At 45.7% G+C, this 19,838-nt stretch overlaps 1 protein-coding gene across 2 annotated transcripts in view; it reads right to left on the reverse strand.

Annotated features, from left to right (window-relative positions):
• LOC137384203 (ras-related protein Rab-37-like) overlaps positions 1-19,838 on the reverse strand; it is a 277,885-nt gene that overhangs the window by 108,348 nt on the left and 149,699 nt on the right. Inside the window, exon 2 of one of the 2 annotated variants that reach the window (XM_068057861.1) lies at positions 10,219-10,329. The exons of the other annotated variant lie outside the window; for it this stretch is intronic. Coding sequence (XP_067913962.1) covers positions 10,219-10,329 — 111 coding nt within the window. The remainder of the gene's footprint in view (positions 1-10,218; positions 10,330-19,838) is intronic. 2 annotated transcript variants of the gene reach the window in all.

Genomic DNA, 19,838 nt, shown 5'->3' on the forward strand with positions numbered 1-19,838 from the left:
ATTCATCAATCCAGAACAACCCTGCACTATCCCACTCCCCATCCCCCACCATTTCTCCATTAATTTGTTTCTTGAATAACTCCCGGGTTTTACTCTCACTGCTCTGCCTAATTTATTTCAAGTATTGATCACTCTCCTTATGAAGAACAACCTAATGATATCATCCCTTAAGGTACTAGTGTTTACTAGTTTAAACTCACAGTATTTATTTTAAAGTAATATTCCAGCTTAATATGTTCCTCTATCTTTTCACACTGACAATCCCAAGTCTGTCCAAGCTTTCCTCATAATTCAGAGGATAGGTCAGCCTCATGGCCCTTCCTTGCACTGCCTCCAGTATTTGAATGTCTTTATTTACTGACCAGAACTGGACTCTATATTCAAGGTGTAGTCTGACCAGAGCCCCCTACATTTGATTACAACTTCCTCTAACTTGTTTTGGTGACGTTGGTCAAGACTCCATTGGCTTTATTCCACTCAGCACTGGTCGGACATGTTGGGTATCAAGTTTACTAAGATGGTTTGATCTCTTTCAACTTTGCCCTTAGCTATTTAACACCATTCATGCAGTATGTGTGCTACCTGTTTTTCTTTCTGTTGCAGTACTCTCATCTGCATTAAATTTCATCTACCATTGTTTGGCTCACTCACGTACTTTGTTTAGCTCATTTCTAGGCTGCCTTCCACAGTCTCTCCTAGTTTGGCATCATCTGCAAATCTGACCAATTCACAGAGTTTCAGAATCCAAGTCACTTACGTAAATCAGAAACAGCAGTGGTTCTAACAATGTGTCCTGGGGTTCCCCACCCAGTTCTTGCTCCAAGGCTGACATTATCCCTTTAACCAATGCCTGTTGTTTTCTCTGGCCTATTTCTTAACTATACCCAAAGTTTACCCTGAATCTCCACAGTTTTGTGCTTTACCACAAGTCTTTCATGTGGAACTTTGTCGAATGCCTTTTGGAAGTCTAAATGCACAATATTATTGTGTTTACTGCAGTGGACTTGGGTTATTGCTTCCTCTTCATGGTGGGAAAGCAATCATTTAAAATGATGTCCTCTGCTCCCACTTCCTACCAGAATAAACTAACAGTTCAGCTGGCATACAGAACTAGCTGAAAACCTAGAACAGGAGTGTAGTCTGTTCAGTAACATGGTCACTGAGATGAAGAAGGTTTTCAATATAAGTGAGTTAACAATAAGTGGATCGTAATTTCAAACAAGAGCATCAATCCATTCAGTGAGGAATGTTTTCAGTATAAGCAAGCTCACCATAAAGAAAGAAGCTGCATTTCTATAGTGCCTTTCACAATCTCAGTATATCCAAAAGCACTTTACAGCCAATGAAGTAGTTTTGAAGTGTAGTCACTGTTGTAACGTAGTTAACATAGCAGCCATTCAGCGAGCTCTCACAAAGCAACGAGATGCCCAGGTAAACTATTGATTAGGAATATTGGGTCAGGGATAAATATTGGCCAAGACACCAGGGAGAACTCCCCTGCTCTTCTTCAAATCGTGGGATCTTTTATGTTCACCAGAGAGGGCAGACAGGGCCTCAATTTAATGCCCCATCCAAAAGACAACACCTCCAACAGTGCAGCACTCCCTCAGTACTGCACTGTAGCCTAAACCTAGAAATTATGCTCAAGTCTCTGGAGTGGGGCTTGACCCACAACCTCATGACGTAGGGAAAAGAATGCCACCGTTGAGCCACAGCTAACATCTAAAGTAGTACGCATTAAAACCATATTCTTAGTGTCAGTGATTGGGCGGATTGTGGGCAGCTCACACCATAGATTTCTGACATGTTCCTGCTGAGGGGTGGGGTGGGGTGGGGTGGGGTGGGATGGGCGTGGACTCACCAGAAGCACTGTCTGAAAATTACTGCACCATTTCAAGAAGCTGAACTGTGCTGGTTCTTGATGGCATCAATAGTTGGGGGAACTGGGTCTGATCTTCTGTGTCCATTCCACGAACCTTGACGTCAAGGGGTGCTCTTCCATCGATCTCTGTCAGCTCAAGATGTGCTCAGCCCCTCGAGCCTACTCCGCCATTCATCATACCAGAAAAAGCAACCACCAGCTTCTGAAAATCTAGCAAAGCCTCTGGAAAACTGACAGCTCTTGACTGGCCCTGATTATATAAGCTGAAAACAAGTTACACAGGCTTTGTAAATTAGCCCATAGCGATATCTCACATCCTTCAATACAAGTACACAGAAACCTGAAGGCAAGGTACAAATATTGAAGGCCTACTTTTGGCAGTTCAGTTCTGACAGCATGAATTTTTATATTAAAATTGATGGCTGATTTTAAACACTTTCACACTTCACAATAAATAGATCAATCTCACTAGAAAAAAAAACAACAAAGTGAAAGTTACAAATTCACAAGTCTACACAAGATATTCTCAACTTCAATATTGCCTCCTTCTTCAGCCCATCTGCCACTAAAACCTTCATCCAACTCCATACCCATCTATTCCAATCCTGTCTTGTAAACACTCTCCTGCAACACTCTGTTGCTTGTATTCTCTCCTACTTACCCATCACCCATGTCCTACTTTGACTCTCTGTCTCCCAGTGTCTCAGGTTAGCATTCTCAAACTTATGGCTAAATCCCTCCATGACTTAAACTCTCCTGGTTTCTGTAACCTTCTTCAGCTTACAAACTGCTTCTCCCTTCCAAAGTTCTCTGTTCCTCTGACTCCAGCCTCTTATGCAACCTCTCCTCCCCTCACTGCACCCCTACTTTCAGCTGCCAAGGCCCTACTCTCAAATACCCTCTGGCTCTTGACTTCTCTCTCCCTTTAAGAACCTCCTTAAATCTGACCAGGTTGACTAAGGAACCCTGGTGAGGCCATCTGGGGTGACAATAAAGGTAAAAAAGGTATGAAATCCCAGAAGCTAAATGAAGGAAGGTTAGCTAGATTAGGAGAATGTTGAGACCAGGAGTGATTGAAGAAACACAGTGAATGAAGTAGCTCCATTGTTTTTGGTCCAAAACCTGCCTACAACTGACAGTTCTGTAATGACTTTCACAAACTCAATGAGCATAAGAACTAGGAGGAGGAGTAAGCAATTCAGCCCCTTGAGCCTGCTCTGCCATTCAATACGATCATGGCTGATCTCATCTCGACCTCAACTCCACTTTCCTGCCCATTCTCCATAACCCTTCAACCCATTACTAATTAAAAATCTGTCCATCTCCTCCTTAAATTTACTCAATGTCCCAGCATCCACCACACTCTGGGGTAGTGAATTCTACAGATTCACAACCCTTTGAGAGAAATAATTTCTCCTCATCTCCATTTTAAATCTGCTACCTCTCATCCTAAAACAATGACCTCTTGTTCTAGATTTCCCCACCAGATGAAACATCCTCTCTACATCTACTTTGTCAATCCCCTTAATCATCTTATATACCTCAATTAGATCTCCTCTCATTCTTCTAAATTCTAGAAAGTAAATGAGATAGCCAAAGTCAATGTTTACCCATGCCCTGAGCAGACTGAGAAATTGGGGAAAGCTAATTATCTCACCACCTTATATCTGACTATAGGATGCTGGCAGATCCTTTAACATAATCTATGAAAGAGAAAATGGCTTTTACTGCTCCTAAAGTCTCACCATTATACCATTAGATTACATGCAGCCCCAGCCAATATATATTTATATAGCACCTGTTGTTAATCTGTTAATTGTGTGTCAATGGTTTGATTATATGCAGGTGAAGGGTGTTAATTGGGGTCTTAGTTGAGCACTTACAAGCAGACACTCACTGAGACTGGTGGAGGTTTTGAGTGAGGAGCGACATTTTTGTAATCCTTTTGCTCTATACAATAAATGTGTAACAGAGTAAATATAGACTCCAGTATTATGCATCCATAACAAGCTTTCTGGAATTTAGCATCTTTGACATAATAAAACATCCCCAGGGGCTTTATAAAGCAAAATTAGATACTGGGTCACATAAGGAGATATGGCAGACAGCCAAAAGCTTGGGTAAAGAGGGAGGTTTTAGGAATGTCTTAAAGGAGGAAACTGAGGTGGCAAGGCGGAGTGAATTCCAGAACTTAAGGCCTAGGTAATTGAAGGCACAGCCACCAATGGTGGAGAGATCAGGGATGTTCAAGAGGCCGAAATTAGATGAGTGCAGAGATCTCAGAGGGTTTTAGGAGGAGGTTACAGAGATAGGGAAGGATGAGGCTATAGGGGGATTTGAAAACACGGATGAGAATTTTAAAATCAAGACTGCTTAACCAGGACTCAGTGTAGGTCAGCGAGCACAGAGGTGATGGGTGAACGGGACTTGGTGTGAGTTAGGACATGGGCTGCCGAGTTTTGGTTGACCTCAAGCTTAAGGAGGGTTGTATTGGGAGGCTGGCCAAGAGTGCACTGCCTTCCAACGACTCATGGACTTAGCATTGAGGCCTCATACCTGGACGTCTTCATATACAGAACAGACCGAGGTCCACTGTTACACAATGTTGAAGCTGTATTAGATAGTCTAAGGATATTTGAGCCCCTGGCAAACCCAGAAAAGTTCACATTGGGTTGTCAGAGACCAAATACCTCAGGGGCACCGTAGGGGGTGTAATCTCAGAAACAAAGTAGAAGTTACAAAAGTCTGGCCCTGTCAGGAAAGTAAGAAGCAAGTCAGGGTATTTTCATGTATCAGCAGTTATTATTGACAATTTATTCTGGATGTTGCTACCCCAGCAGGTCCACTTATCAACCTCACTAAAGCTAAGGCACCAAATGGGGTAGGGTGGAGCACTGAACTGGAGCCTGCTTTCAGAGGCCTGAGTCAAATGCTGTGTAATAATCCTGTGCCCATTATCCCAGACTTTAGCTGAAATTTGTGTTGAAAATTGGTGTCTCAGAGGTAGGTTTAGCAGCTGTACTCAAATCATTATGTGCCCCTCAAATGGATAAGGTCTTCCAAAGAAACAAATGTCCATGTTACTCTGTGGTTTTTGTCACTCCAGCCTTGTTGTTTTGAGGTGGAACATTGGGTGGGAGTGGCTCATGGAAACATTGATGCCCTCTCTCTCTCAAGCATACTGTCTCATGGCGCAGGGCACTGGGGCCAATAGCTCTATGCTGGTGGGGTGGAGGTGTGTAGCAGGGTGATTGAGGGCCAGTATATCAGCCACAGGCTGACGATGATTCCCTACCTCCAAGTAAGGGTATGGCTCTTTAAGAAACCACATCGAGGAAGAGTATGGCCCCCTTTAAGAAACTTCAACTTTCAGAAGAAGATATGGCCCTTTAAGACCCTTGTCTTAAAACAGTAAGTGCAACTGGAGTGGAGAGTGATCATCTCCAGCTGAACATAAAAAAGGTGAGGTTCAAGAGTATAGAGAAAGAGTGAAGGAGGTTGGGAGTTGGGGACATTTTGAAGACTATCGTCTCGAGGAGAAAGGAGGCTCTGAAATGGTAGGATTGTACAACAGAACCCTTAGACAAGCGTTGGGGCGGGTAGGATTGAACACATGGCCAATAAAGCAAGATGGTCACATTTGCACAGCTTTTAAATAAATGTGCTGCAATGTAAAATGAATTTACATCTTTAAATTTGCAGATTTGCTGGCGGCCAAGGATTCAGTCTCCACTTAACGAAGATGAGCTTCACATAAAAGTCTGTTCCACGCCAGAGCGAAGGCATCTTATGGAAACAGTGCCAAATTTAAATGTCATCTTCAGCAAATGAACCCAGCAGGTGAGGAACAGTTGGAGGCTGAATGATAACGAGATGGAGCTCGTTCTGTCTGAGAATATATTAGCCTATATTTTCTGATATGATTAGAAGCAGCTTTCCAACAGACTCAAATAGAAGCACACTATTTTCATCCCATTTTCCGGGGCTAGCTCATTTGCAGGACAGGAACACTGGTAGAAAATGGGAAATGGGCAAGTTCAGGACTGATAATTGGGCTCTGTCACAGCAACGTGGAAGTTTTTGCCAGATTATTTTGTTCTCTTTCCCACTGTCCCTTCACCCCTTACCTTTTCCTACATAGTGAAGGAATGAGAGAAAGGAAAATGAAAAAGAAAGAGTGAGTGCAGGAGCATGCACGAAATGATTCCTAACTGGAAGGCAGCAGGAAGCAGTAGAGTGATTGGGAATGGGTTCTGGGTAGGGAAACAGAAGGAATATTCAAGAGGTTGTTCGATGCTGTGAAGAGGGGAACGTAGGTTTCAATGGAAAGGTGGGCCAAATGGATACTTGCTTCTTTGAATGTTCCCCCCGTTTATATAGCGCCTATAACATAGTTAGCAGCACTATCAGCAGAAGTGCAACTGTGCTGCACTAAAGAGCAGGATGTGGGGCCTGTGTGACCAGTGACGTCTTGTGTCTTGGACTTAAACCACAAGATGATAAACATCTCTAAAAACAAGACAAACAGTAAACTAGGAGATCAAACTCGACTGACTCGGTTAAGTGCAGCCTCCAATCATTGATGTTACTGGTTAGTCATGGACTTCTGGAGTGGAGGGTTTCATGTTACAGACACAATGGCTTATAAGGGGTTAATTTTAACTTCAATGGATAGGAGAATTGGGGGAGGTGTATCAGGTCCCATATATCTCTGTTTATACCATGGGCAAATGTTAAAGTCACCCCCATGGACTTTTACTGATGATGTTGGAGTGTTGATTTGGGAGATGTGGAGGCACAGGAATCACTAACACAATCCTCTCAACTCAAAGCTGCTTTTCAGCATAGTTCAACTCCCACTCCTGTCTTTACCTTACCATCATTCTCTTTGTTGTCCTTTTCAATTGAAAATGCAAGTGTTAGTACGAAGGGTTAAACTACTCACACTATGCTGCATCAACACTTTCCAGACATATAGCCACGAGGTACCCAATATTCCTTGGGTCACAATCCTACAAATTATTCTGGGATTGTAACCGACAGTGTCTTCCTGTCAGAGTCTGAGGTCATGGGAAGGCACCTCACTTGCACAGGGCAAGGGACATAAGCACCATTCGGGCACATCCCCACCGTTCATTTGCTCTACCACTGGTGGCTCTGTCTCCAGCTGCCAAGGCTCTAAGCTCTGGAATTCTGTCCCTAAACCCCTTTGCCTCCCTACCACTCTCCCTTCAAGATTTTCCTTAAAACCTACTCCTTTCATTTGGTTTGGTGTCAAATTGTGATGACACTCCTGAGAAGTGCCTTGGGACATTTAACTATGTTATAGGCGTTATATAAATGCAAGTTAAAACCTAAAGCCTGGCTACCCAGCCTGAGCCCTGCCAAACCCGACTACATGTGTCGGGTTCGGGTCGGGACTATATTCTGCGTCCAGCATTCGGGCTTGGGTCTGGTTCGGATTGGTTGTGATTGGGTTTTGTTTTGTATTGTTTTCTTTTTAATCTACGTTTGGGAGTTCTGGTTGGCTGTGGTTGGGTCGGGCCTGGGTCGGGTTTTCATTTTATACCCAAGCCAGGCTTTATTAAAACCTACCTCTTTACAAAGTTTTTGATCGCTGCTCACAACAGCTCCTTATTTGGCTTGCTGTTAATTTTTGTCTGATTATGCTTCCGTCAAGCACTTTGGGACTTTCTATTCTACATTAAAGATGCTACTTAATTGCAAGTCATTGTTGCTGTGGCAGCTTCAAATAGCTCAACACTGCCAATTTCATTTCCGACTGTAGAGCTGCTGCAAAAACCGATGGTCAGTGACTCAGTGGGCATCTTTTGATGCCTATTATCACATTGACCTGGCAGATTACCACATAGGGTTTATTCCTCCTGTGCCATTATGGGAGGCCTGCTAACAGCAGGCTGTGGTCTCTGGGCTGAGTGAGTCAACAGTTTCAACCTGACTAGTATCTCATTCCTCTTGTGGTTTCCTGTCACTTGACCCAGCGGAGGTTAGGCGAGGGGATGAGGCCTCTTTCGAAAAGTAGTTGTCCTCCTCTTGCAGCCCAGTCACTGAGAGATGCTTACTTGCAAGCTAGAAACCGCAGCTCATTTTAAAAAGGCGGAATTGGAGACACCAATGCTAGTTGCCCCGACTGTTCAACAATAACACCTAGAAAAATGTCCCAACAGGCGCCTCAAACAAAATCGACATCGAGCCAAAGGAGGAAACTTTAGGAGGGGGTGCTTTGACGAAAGGGGTGCTTTTATAAGAAACATCATAGAGTGGTGGAGGGGTTTTGGGAGGGAATTCCAAAGCAAACTAAAGGCATGGCTGCCAATGGTGGGGCAAAGGGATGGGGTGAATCCATAAGAGATCAGTGATATGGAGAGTCCAAGGGTGGGGTTGTAGGGCTGCAGGAGGTTTACAGAGATTGGGACGGCCAGTCCATGGTTTAGGAGTGACATTCAAATGTTTTACATGACCAGCTATCTGCTGCCCAGAGTCCACTACAGTACAATTTGCAAGTCTTGAGGGAATCCGGAGTCCCCCTGATTTGTGCTCATCCTCGCACCCTCGCCACAAACATAGGGTGTACAGGTGAGCTGCTCTCAGTCTTACTGAGCCTGCCTCATTATCAAAGCAGCTGAGTGAGAACAGCAGCCTTCCTCCCAGTCTGGCCGTATGGCTGACATCACGCACTTGATGAGCTTGTAAATGTTCTTAACGTATGTGGCTCTGCCAGATAAGGTCAGTGCAGTGTGTGATGGGATTGACACACCTCATCAAGGGTGTTATGGTAATCACTCAACATCTCCTGCTTTCTTTTTAAAGGGGCTGATGTGATATAAACATTTGTAGCCAATTTATCCATTAATTTTTGGGGGGATTTCATGGCAGCCTGATTAGTGCAGATACAGGCTCAGTTAGTGCAGACACAGGCCTGGTGAGAGCAAATACAAGCCTGGTTAGCATGGACACAGGCCTGGTTAGTGCAGACACAGGCCTGGTTAGTGCAGACACAGGCCTGGTGAGAGCAAACACAGGCCTGGTTAGTGCAGACACAGGCCTGGTTAGTGCAGACACAGGCCTGGTTAGTGCAGACACAGGCCTGGTGAGAGCAAACACAGGCCTGGTGAGAGCAAACACAGGCCTGGTTAGTGCAGACACAGGCCTGGTGAGAGCAAATACAAGCCTGGTTAGCATGGACACAGGCCTGGTTAGTGCAGACACAGGCCTGGTTAGTGCAGACACAGGCCTGGTGAGAGCAAACACAGGCCTGGTTAGTGCAGACACAGGCCTGGTTAGTGCAGACACAGGCCTGGTTAGTGCAGACACAGGCCTGGTGAGAGCAAACACAGGCCTGGTGAGAGCAAACACAGGCCTGGTGAGAGCAAACACAGGCCTGGTTAGTGCAGACACAGGCCTGGTGAGTGCAGACACAGGCCTGGTGAGTGCAGACACAGGCCTGGTGAGTGCAGACACAGGCCTGGTGAGAGCAAACACAGGCCTGGTGAGAGCAAACACAGGCCTGGTGAGAGCAAACACAGGCCTGGTTAGTGCAAACACAGGCCTGGTTAGTGCAAACACAGGCCTGGTTAGTGCAAACACAGGCCTGTTTAGTGCAGACACAGGCCAGTTAGTGCAGACACAGGCCTTAACTGCAGACACAAGCCCGGTTAGTGTGGACACAGATTCGGTTAGTGCGAATGCAGCCTAGTTACTGCAGTCACAGGCTGATTAGTGTGTGACACATTCTGGGAAGCTCGGTTAACCTATGCCTTGACCTATACATGAGACTGAGACAAGCTACAGCAATGAAGGTTCCAGTCTTCCTCAGGCTGACATTGTGCATACAGCACTCATGTACCCAGGATACCGTGCACCTCCCGGCTATCTCCTGCATAAATACAACTGGGACACCAGCCCTTGATAACTATCAGTGTGTGTGCTGAGAGTCTATTAAAAGCCAGTGAGAAATGATTGTGGCCTCAGCCCCATTGGACTCCTTTTAAAAAGCTGGTGTGCCAATCTCTTGCCTACGCATTAGGTAGAAAGGGCCCCCTTTCGAAGAAGGGGATTCACCATTTAGACCCCTCTAATTGACATGACAAAGGAGGGAGTCCCTCTTTTTCAAAGGAAATTTTATTAGGCTCCCATTGAACTTGCTTCCATATAAGGTGTCTCAGGCACTGCGTACAACTTCATCAAGAAATCAAACCCAATCTAATCCAGTGTTTCTTCAGTAGTTAGGCAGGTAGCTGGAACCCCTCTGTGGAAAAGTCTTAGAATGTAAATCAGAGAATTAAATAAATAGAAAGCTGTGAGCAGCATCTCACCCTGAAGTCTATCCCAACTGTGGCGATGAAGTTCCCTGCTAGAAAGGCATGGTCTTTGAACTGGACCAGGAAGCAGGTCTTGCCCACACCAGAGTCTCCAATTAACATGACCTAGAGTGTGTGCAAAGTCTCATTAGAACCTTCCTTAAACAAGAGAGCGCAGCGACAGTACATGAAACAGTTATTCAACAGGCCAGTTCAACATAAGAGATCCAGCAAAGTCTTGGGAGATGACCCTCTAGGCCTAAGCATTCCTTTACAGCTTCCAGTGCCAGTGACGTTATCCAAGGAGATCCCAATAAGGCATCACTCTATATCGCGCACCAATCCCAGAAGGAAAGCGTGATGACGTGGACAGGAATTCATTGGAGTTGTGTGTAAGTGGGATTTTCTGTCACACTTCCAGCCAAGTTATGGCATGGAGCAGGAGCAGCTCTAAAGAAATTCCTCTTCTTAGGGCTCTTTTATCAGTTTTGGCTCAGTGGGTAGCACATTCACCTCTGTGTAAGAAGGCAGCAGGTTCAAGACCAACATCAGAGACTTAAGCACATAAACTAGGCTGAAACTTCTGGCCAGTACTGAGGGAGTGCTGCAGCGTTGGAGGTGCTATCTTCCAGGTGAGACATTAAGCTGAGGGTAAAAGATCCCACGGTATATTTGGAGGAAGAGCAGGGCAGTTATCTCATTGTCTTGGCCAATATTTATCCCTAAAGCAACATTTATTGCAATAGATTATCTCATCTATTATTACATTGCTGTTTGTGGAATCTTGATGTGCACAAATGTGTTGCCATATTTCCTACATACTATAGTGACTACACTTCAAAAGTAGTTACTTGGCTGTCAAGCATTTTGGGGTTCCCTGTGAAAAGTGTTTAATAACTGCAAACTTGTTCCTTTTTTATATGTATATGGTCATTTGGGAATAAGATTATTTGAAGATGACTCACACTCCAATAATTCATTTGTTATTGGGAATTCTGTGGTCTTCAGTGGCCTACCATTGCCTTATAGGACTGGTTCAATGAACAAACAAGAATAACAGACCTTTTCAGACAATTTCAGACTCCTGTTCAGAGAGAAACACCTCAACATGTTTTTCAAAAATCAGAGCATGCTGAGTTGGAGGGTAAGTGGAACCTCCTCCAACCCTCCAAGATCTTTGGAACCCGCTGTAGCTTTACAATCCAGCAATGTCTCTGTAACCTCCTCTATCCCTACAGCCCTCCTTATCTCTGTAACCTCCTCCAGCCTTACAATCCTCCAAAACCTCTCCAATCTCCTCCAGCCCTACAACCCTCCGAGATCTGTGTGATCTTCCAATTCTGGCCTGTTGCACATTCCAGATTTCGATTGCTCCACCACCGGCAGCTATGCTTTTAGCTGCAGAGACCCTAAACTCTAGAATTCCCTTCTTAAATCTCTCCACCTTTCTAGCTGTCTCTCCTCCTTTAAGATGTTCCTTAAAACCTACCTTTTCAATCAAGCTTTTGGCCATCTGTCCTTATATCTCCTTATATGACTCAGTGTCAATTTTTGTCAGATAATGCTCCTGCGAAACATCTTGAGACGTTTTACTATGTTAACGGTGCTATATAAATGTAAGTTGTTGTTGAAAATGGAATAGTCAATGAGAATGTTTTTAATTAATGTTGGTGGCAAGGTGGAGGGATGTAGGGAAGGAGTTCCGGAAGATAGGAGTGTATAGACTGGAATATTGGCTACCAATGGTGCAGCAGAGAGCACGAGGGGATTCATCCAGTGTCAGAGGAGTGGAAGATATGTGAGGGAACATAGGACTGTAAGGGATTACTGACGTCAGGTGAGGGAGGTCACAAAGAAGTCGAAAGTGAGGATACACAATGCCAGTTTACTGAGGCACAGGGAAGTTGAGTGGAGCCTGAGAAGACGGAGTGATTAGAGGGGGAATTTAGTGAGAGAATGATGGAGAGGCGAGATTCTGGGTGGCAGCGTTCTGAACGAATTGGCTGTGGAGGTGATGGAGGATGGCTCAGGGAACATTAGAAGGAGGCAAGGTAAATAATGAGTTGGATTCTGGGGGTGCTGGGGGAAGACATAAGGGTGCTTGTGTGTCACATTATGGAGATGGAAGAAAATGATGGAGCAGACACAGGGAAGGAAGCTGAAGTTGGGGTAGGACTGTACACTGAGGCTCTGTACCAGACACTGCGTCCGGAACACAGACATTGACTGGAGCCAAAATGATTGACTTTGGATTTGTCAGTATTGTGCTGGAGGACATTTTGGCTGGTGCAGGTCCGAATGTTGGATAGGCAACTGGAGACAGCATTAACAGTCTTCGGGTTGAGGGAGGTGGAGAGATAGGAGGTGGAGAGATATAGCTGTTGTTATCCATGAAGAAGCAGATTCTTTTTTTGGTTGATATGCCAGGGTGTAGCCTGTTAATGATGAAGAAAAGGGGATCAAGGACACAGCGCTGTTGGACAAGTGTAATGACCAGAGGACAGGAAGGGCAAAACCTGCATCTGGTATTTTTCATTTTCCCTTTGTTAAGGTATTCCAATAGGTCTTCGTACCCACTACATTATCTCCACAGACTGGGCAGCATTTGGATCCAATTCCCAATGACGAAAGACTAACCTGATGGTCATGTGCAGTTCAGGGAAGGATATTTCAAGTAGCAGTTCATAGGAACACAGCAAGAGGGGGAGGCCATTCACCACTCAATTAGATCATGATTGCTCTGTACCTCAACTCCATTTACCTATCCCTTGATATCCTTACCCAATAAAAAGCAATTGATCTCAATCTCAAAAGCTCCAATTGACCCACAGAGTCCACAGTTTTTAGGGCAGAGAATTCCAGCTTTCCACTACCTTTTGTGTGAAAAAGTGCTTCCTGACTTTGGTCCTAAACGGCCCAGTTCTAAGTTTAAGATTATGTCCTCTTGCTCTCCCCACCAAAGGAAATAATCTCATTTCAGAGAAACTATTAAATCCTTTTAACAGTTTAAACATCTCTATCAGATAACCCCTCAACCTTCAATACTCATGGAACATTTTCCCATTACTTGGTTTAATCAGGAAGGACTGGTTGCTACGGATCTTCCCCTGTTCTGATGCTTCCACTGTTCAGCAAGTCAGAGTGCACATCCGGTCAATCACAAACATCCTATTGAAGTGAAACTTCTCAATGCTTTACCCAAATGCACATATCCCTTGAGGCACTGCCTGAACTCCTTGTCTGGCCCAAATAATAATAAAAAAAATTGATGCTGCTTCACCGTGGAAACCATGTAGACACCAGTTTAACACCGTAACTTGAGCCAGCAACACCATGAAACTCACTGCACCATGCTCTGTCTTCTCAACATCCCCCGTTATCTGCAGGATTAGAGCACAGAAAGAGGCTCTTTTTTATTCATTCATGGGATTGGGCATCACTGGCTATGCCAGCATTCATTGCCCATCCCTAATTGCCCTTGAAAAGGTGGTGGTGAGCTGCCTTCTTGAACCGCTGCAGTCCATCTGAGGTAGGTACACCCCACAGTGCTGTTAGGAAGGGAGTTCCAGGATTTTGACCCAGCGACAGTGAAGGAACGGCGATATAGTTCCAAGTCAGGATGGTGTGTGACTTGGATGGGAACTTGCAGGTGGTGGTGTTCCCATGCATTTGCTGCCCTTGTCCTTCCAGTTGGTAGAGGTCGCGGGTTTGGAAGGTGCCGTCTAAGAGCCTTGGTGCATTGCTGCAGTGCATCTTGTAGATGGTACACACTGCTGCCACTGTGTGTCGGTGGTGGAGGGAGTGAATGTTTGTAGATGGGGTGCCAATCAAGTGGGCTGCTTTGTCCTGGATGGTGTTGAGCTTCTTGAGTGTTGTTGGAGCTGCACCCATCCAAGCAAGTGGAGAATATTCCATCACACTCCTGACTTGTGCCTTGTAGATGGTGGACAGGCTTTGGGGGAGTCAGGAAATGAGTCACTCACCGCAGGAGTCCGAGCCTCTGACCTGCTCTTGTAGCCACGGTATTTATATGGCTACTCCAGTTCAGTTTCTGGTCAATGGTAGCCCCTAGGATGTTGATGTTGGGGGATTCAGCGATGGTAATGCCACTGAATGTCAAGGGGAGATGGTTAGATTCCCTTTGTTGGAGATAGTCATTGCCTCACGCTTGTGTGGTGCAAATGTCACCTGCCGCTTATCAGCCCAAGCCTGGATATTGTCCAGGTCCTGCTGCATTTCTACATGGACTGCTTCAGTATCTGAGGAGTCGTAAATGGTGCTGAACATTGTGCAATCATCAGCAAACATCCCCACTTCTGACCTTATGATTGAACGAAGGTCATTGATGAAGCAGCTGAAGATGGTTGGGCCTAGGACACTACCCTGAGGAAATCCTGCATTGATGTCCTGGAGTTGAGATGATTGACCTCCAACAACCACAACCATCTTCCTTTGCGTTAGGTATGACTCCAACCAGTGGAGAGTTTTCCCCCCTGATTCCCATTGACTCCAGTTTTGCTCGGGCTCCTTGATGCCATACTTGGTCAAATGCTGCCTTGATGTCAAAGGCAGTCACTCTCACCTCACCTTTTGAGTTCAGCTCTTTTGTTCATGTTTGAACCAAGGCTGTAATGAGGTCAGGAGCTGAGTGGCGCTGGCGGAACCCAGACTGCACGTCACTGAGCAGCTTATTGCTAAGCAAGTGCTGCTTGATGGCACTATTGATGACACTTTCCATCACTTTACTGATGATTGAGAGTAGACTGATGGGGCGGTAATTGGCTGGGTTGGACTTGTCCTGCTTTTTGTGTACAGGACATACCTGGGCAATTTTCCACATTGCCTGGTAGATGCCAGTGTTGTAGCTGTACTGGAACAGCTTGGCTAGGGGCGTGGCAATTTCTGGAGCACAGGTCATCAGTACTATTGCCAGAATATTGTCAGGGCCCGTAGCCTTTGCGGTATCCAGTACCTTCAGTCGTTACTTGATATCACGTGGAGTGAATCGAATTGGCTGAAGTCTGGCATCTGTGATGCTGGGAACTTCAGGAGGAGGCCGAGATGGATCATCAACTCAGCACTTCTGGCTGAAGATTGTTGCAAATGCTTCAGCCTTATCTTTCGCACTGATGTGCTGGGCACCCTCATCATTGAGGATGGGGACATTTGTGGAGCCACCTCCTCCAGTTAGTTGTGCACCCTCGGCTATTCAGCCCACCACACCTGTTCAAGTCTATTCCAGTCCCACATCCCTGCTCTCTCACTGTTTCTATTTATATTTTTCCATGTTAAATTCTTATCCAATTCCCTTTCCCAATTATGTTCTAATCTTTGTTTCATTCGCCACTTATAATAAAGCATTTCCTTTCCCTCTGTGTGCAAACACTACTTCTCACTTCCCCACTTTATTCTTCAGTGTTTCCTTGTTGCCATTCCGCCAACTAGAGGAAACAAATTTTCATCAGTTAATTTCTCAAAACCTTCCATTGATTTTCTAAGTTCCAATGACAAAAAGAATCAATTTCTGTGGTTCTGCTACCCTTTCTAGAATGGGGGTGTCCAGAACTGAATTGAATAAATGTGCCCATTTGTGGCCTGCCACCAGGGAAGTGACCTTATATCCGTTGGTTTGTGTAGATGTCCTTCAGGGAAGGGAGCTCCCACCTTCACCCAGTCTGGCCGACATGTGACTCCAGTCCTACACCATGTGCCTGACCATTAATGCCCTCTGAGGTGACTAAGCAAGTGAGCACTAAACGTTGCCTTGTGAACGCCATGACAACAAATTAAAATTGCGAATTTGGGAGGTCAGAGTGCCTTGCATGATTTCCTCTCATTTTTTTCTCTCCTCTGAATGTGCTGACTCATTGCTGGGGTAGAGTTCCACACAAAATTGGCCCCTCTTTCAGTACCTCACAGTCCTACCAGGACTGCCCGAGAAACAAAATGGTCCACTTCCAGCGCCCCCTATCTACCTGGAGGAGTTTCAACTCCCTAGTTAGTCTCCAACAATCCCTGATAGCAAGTCGGAGAGGAGAGATCGAGGCAGGATTGTGTTCAGCGGTGATGCCCTCCACTGTTGAACGGTCTGCTCACACTCACTTTCTAAGCTCACACATGAGGACAACTCTTGCAGGGAGGCTGACTGGCCGGAAATTTGGACTTGTTCTGCCTGTGATCACCTGACTGACCAGATTTCTGACAGGCACTGCCAGTATGGCAGGCTTCTCACCAGCACTGAGAAGTTGGCCAATGACCTTCAAGAGGAATGGCCTCTTGGGTGATTCACTGGAGTGCAGCTGGAACCTGCCAGGACTGAGGCACGGTAAGGATCAGAACAAGAACTGGCACAAAAATACAACCAGTCACACCCAGCGAAGGAGCAGAGGAACAGGTCCGAGAATCTCTCAGGGTTAGTGCGTGGACAGCAGGCAGGGGGGAGAGTGGGTGGGGAGAGCAGGTACAATAATGGGGTGTGGAGAGAGGGTGGGCAGCAGAGAGAGGGTAGGGAGAGCAGAGGGAGGGTCGGATTGATTGAGAGGATTGGGAGAGGAGAAGATGGGGACTGGTGAGAGGGTGGGGAGAGCGAAGAGAGGGTGGGTACAAAGAGAGGATTGGTATGGAGAGATGGTGGGTATGGAGAGAGAGGGCAGGTACAGAGACAGGGTGGGTATGGAGAGATGGTAGGGTGGGTATGGAGAGAGGGTGGGTATGGAGAGAGGGTGTGTACAGAGACGGCGGGTACGGAGAGAAGATGGGGAGAGTGGAGAGAGGGTGGGTACGAAGTGGGAGGGTAGGTACAGAGACAGGGCGGGTCTGGAGAGAGGGTGGGTATGGAGAGAGGGTGGGTATGGAGAGAGGGTGGGGAGAGCAGAGAGTAGGAGAGTTGAGAGCAGCGTCAGAAAAACCCACAGAGACTGAGCCCAGCTGGGAAGTTGGGTCCCTGACTCTGACAATCAGCATCATTGAATCTTTTACGTGTGAGGGTGGCAATTTCTCCTGGATAGAAATAGTTAACCTATTAAAACAACTGGCACAATTGACCTTCCCCTTCATAAACCAAACACTTCTCTGAGGAGTTTAAACTGCGACACTGATCTGCAGCCACACACATATAGAAGAGAAAATGAAAGTTGGCGTGACAGCAAAGGGTCAGTTAAGAATAGTCGGTGAATCATGAATAATAAATATGTGTAAGTGGATGAGATTGAGGGGATACTGAAACAATTAGGTGGCTGTCTACATTGCTGATCAGTGCAACATAACAGAAATATTACAAAATATTTCACTCCACTGTACATTCACTACCAACCCATCCATGCCAATCAACGGCAGAGACCAGTTTTGCCAAGTACTGAGTCCGGCTCTGTATATTGTGTCCATTCCCTGACACAAGTTTGGGAAAAGATAAACTAGTGCCTGGTGATGTTTCTAAAGCTTTTTTAAAATTCCCGACAATTTTCTGCTGATTTCCTGCGATAACTTACAACACTCAGTGCAGTCCAGGTGCAACTGAAAAGCATGAACCCTCTTCCTGAAGGGAATCCAGAGCAGCTAGTGGCCACTCTCTTCGGAATAGCATCCATGGAATGGAATGCTAATAAGCTACACACCAAGCTAGAAAACAAGCAAGTCTGTATTTCATGTATACGTGGAGATAGTGAGGATGCATCCCTTCTTTCACTACTTGAAGTGGACTTTTGTCTACACTTTGTCCCATGCTCCTGACCTTTGGCTACCTGGTGCGGAGGGGAGCAGGCAGATCGGAGGACCTCCGGATTGGGACTGTCCCTGGGCTCGGCCAAGGTGGCCATCAGCAGGCCCAGGCAGCAGGCCCTCAAGGGGGTTTTTCAGCCTGACTGCCTGCCTCACTTCCACAGTTATGTCTGAATCAGGGTGTCCCTGGAGATGGAGCATGCGGTGTCCACTGGTATGTTTGAAGCCTTCTACGGAGATACTGGAGTGCTTGATCAACAACTGGAATTGAATTTTAATTTGACTTGTTAAGTTTCCTTTCAACTTTTGTTGTTTGTTACAGTTTATTAATGCTGTCCCTTTAAGAAGGGTGGGGCACTTATCACCTTTTAATTGATAACTTGTCAATCATGATTAACATAAAAGATTTGGAAAACGAGCAAAGGTTGACCAAAAGCTTGAAATAAAGGAGACAAGACAAAAGAAAGGGAAGAATGAAAGAAAGAATAGACAGACTTGCATTTCTATAGCACCAAAACAACCTCAGGACATCCCAAAGCATTTTACAGCCAAGGAAGTACTTTTGAAGTGCAGTCGTTCCTGCATTTTCTACATTGTAACAATTTGCTCACAGCAAGCTCCCAGAAATAGCAATGTAATAATGACCAGATAATCTGTTATAGAGATGTTGGCTGTGGGATAAATATTGGCCAGGACACCGAGGAGATCGCCAAGGAGGCCCAAGCCTGGGACTTGAGGCATGCAAATACAAGCAGTTTGAATGACAGTGTGATGGGACATGGGCTGATCATAGCGGAGTCGCAGGCACTGACATCCCATCACTTTTATTGCAAGGTCGGGGGTGGGAGGAGGTGGGGAGGGTGATAAAGCTAGGCCGAAACTTTCTGTGCAGGCATGGAATGCAGATAAAGTTTCCTGTCACTGGTTCATATTGGAAATGTAGTCAGGGCATATTTCACAGCAATGGTGCACTTGGGAATTGCTGATCATTTTTGTGAGTACTGAGAGCATGAGATTTATGTTTGAAGGAGACCTCGTATCAAGCTTTCCCACCACAGAAAATGGTTTACATTTTAATTGATGAATTTCTCAGCAATTTAGAACGTATTGTATCTCAAACCAAAATAATTTTTTTGGAATGTGCCCACTGTCGCTAAATGATCAGACTTCTTCCCAGACATCCAGTAGTGGATGAGCAGGAGTTTTCTCCAACTAAATATTGGGAAGACCAAAGCCACTGGGCTGAACCTTTTGGAAAGATTAAGTGGTCCTGCCGCTGGGATCAAAAGGATAGGCAGGCGGTGGGACCCTTAGTGCTGTTTTACTGGCAGTGGCCAATTAATAGGTAAAAGCCAGCCCATTGTCTTCAATCCCCACCACAAACTCTGCTCCCGAGCCACAAATTCCATCCCTCTGCTTGGAAAATGTCTTAGACCAGACTGTTCACATCCTTGGTGTCAATTTTGACCTGGAGATGAGCTTCCCACCACATATCCGCTCCATCACCAAGACCGCCTATTTCCACCTCTATAACATGGCCCAACTCCATCCCAGCCTCAGCTCCTCTGCTGCTGAAATCCTCATTCATGCTGTTGTTACTTCTAGACTTGACTATTCCAATACTATCTTGGCTGTCCTCCCATCTTCCATTAACTTGAGGTCATCCAAAACGACTACCCATATCCTAACATGTATCAAGTTCTGTTCACCCATCACCCCTGTGCTTGCTGACCTATGTCGACTCCTCGTCCAGCAACTCCTCACCTTTAAAACTCTCATATTTGTTTTCAAAGCCCTGCATGGCCTCAGTCTTCCCATATCTCTGCAACTTCCTCCAGCCCTCCAACCCTCCAAGATCTCTGCATTCCTCAAATTCTCACCTCCTGGCAGCTGTGTTTGCAGCTGTCACGGTCCTAAAC

This window comes from Heterodontus francisci, chromosome 26, assembly GCF_036365525.1.
Source record: "Heterodontus francisci isolate sHetFra1 chromosome 26, sHetFra1.hap1, whole genome shotgun sequence".
Lineage (NCBI taxonomy): Eukaryota > Metazoa > Chordata > Chondrichthyes > Heterodontiformes > Heterodontidae > Heterodontus > Heterodontus francisci.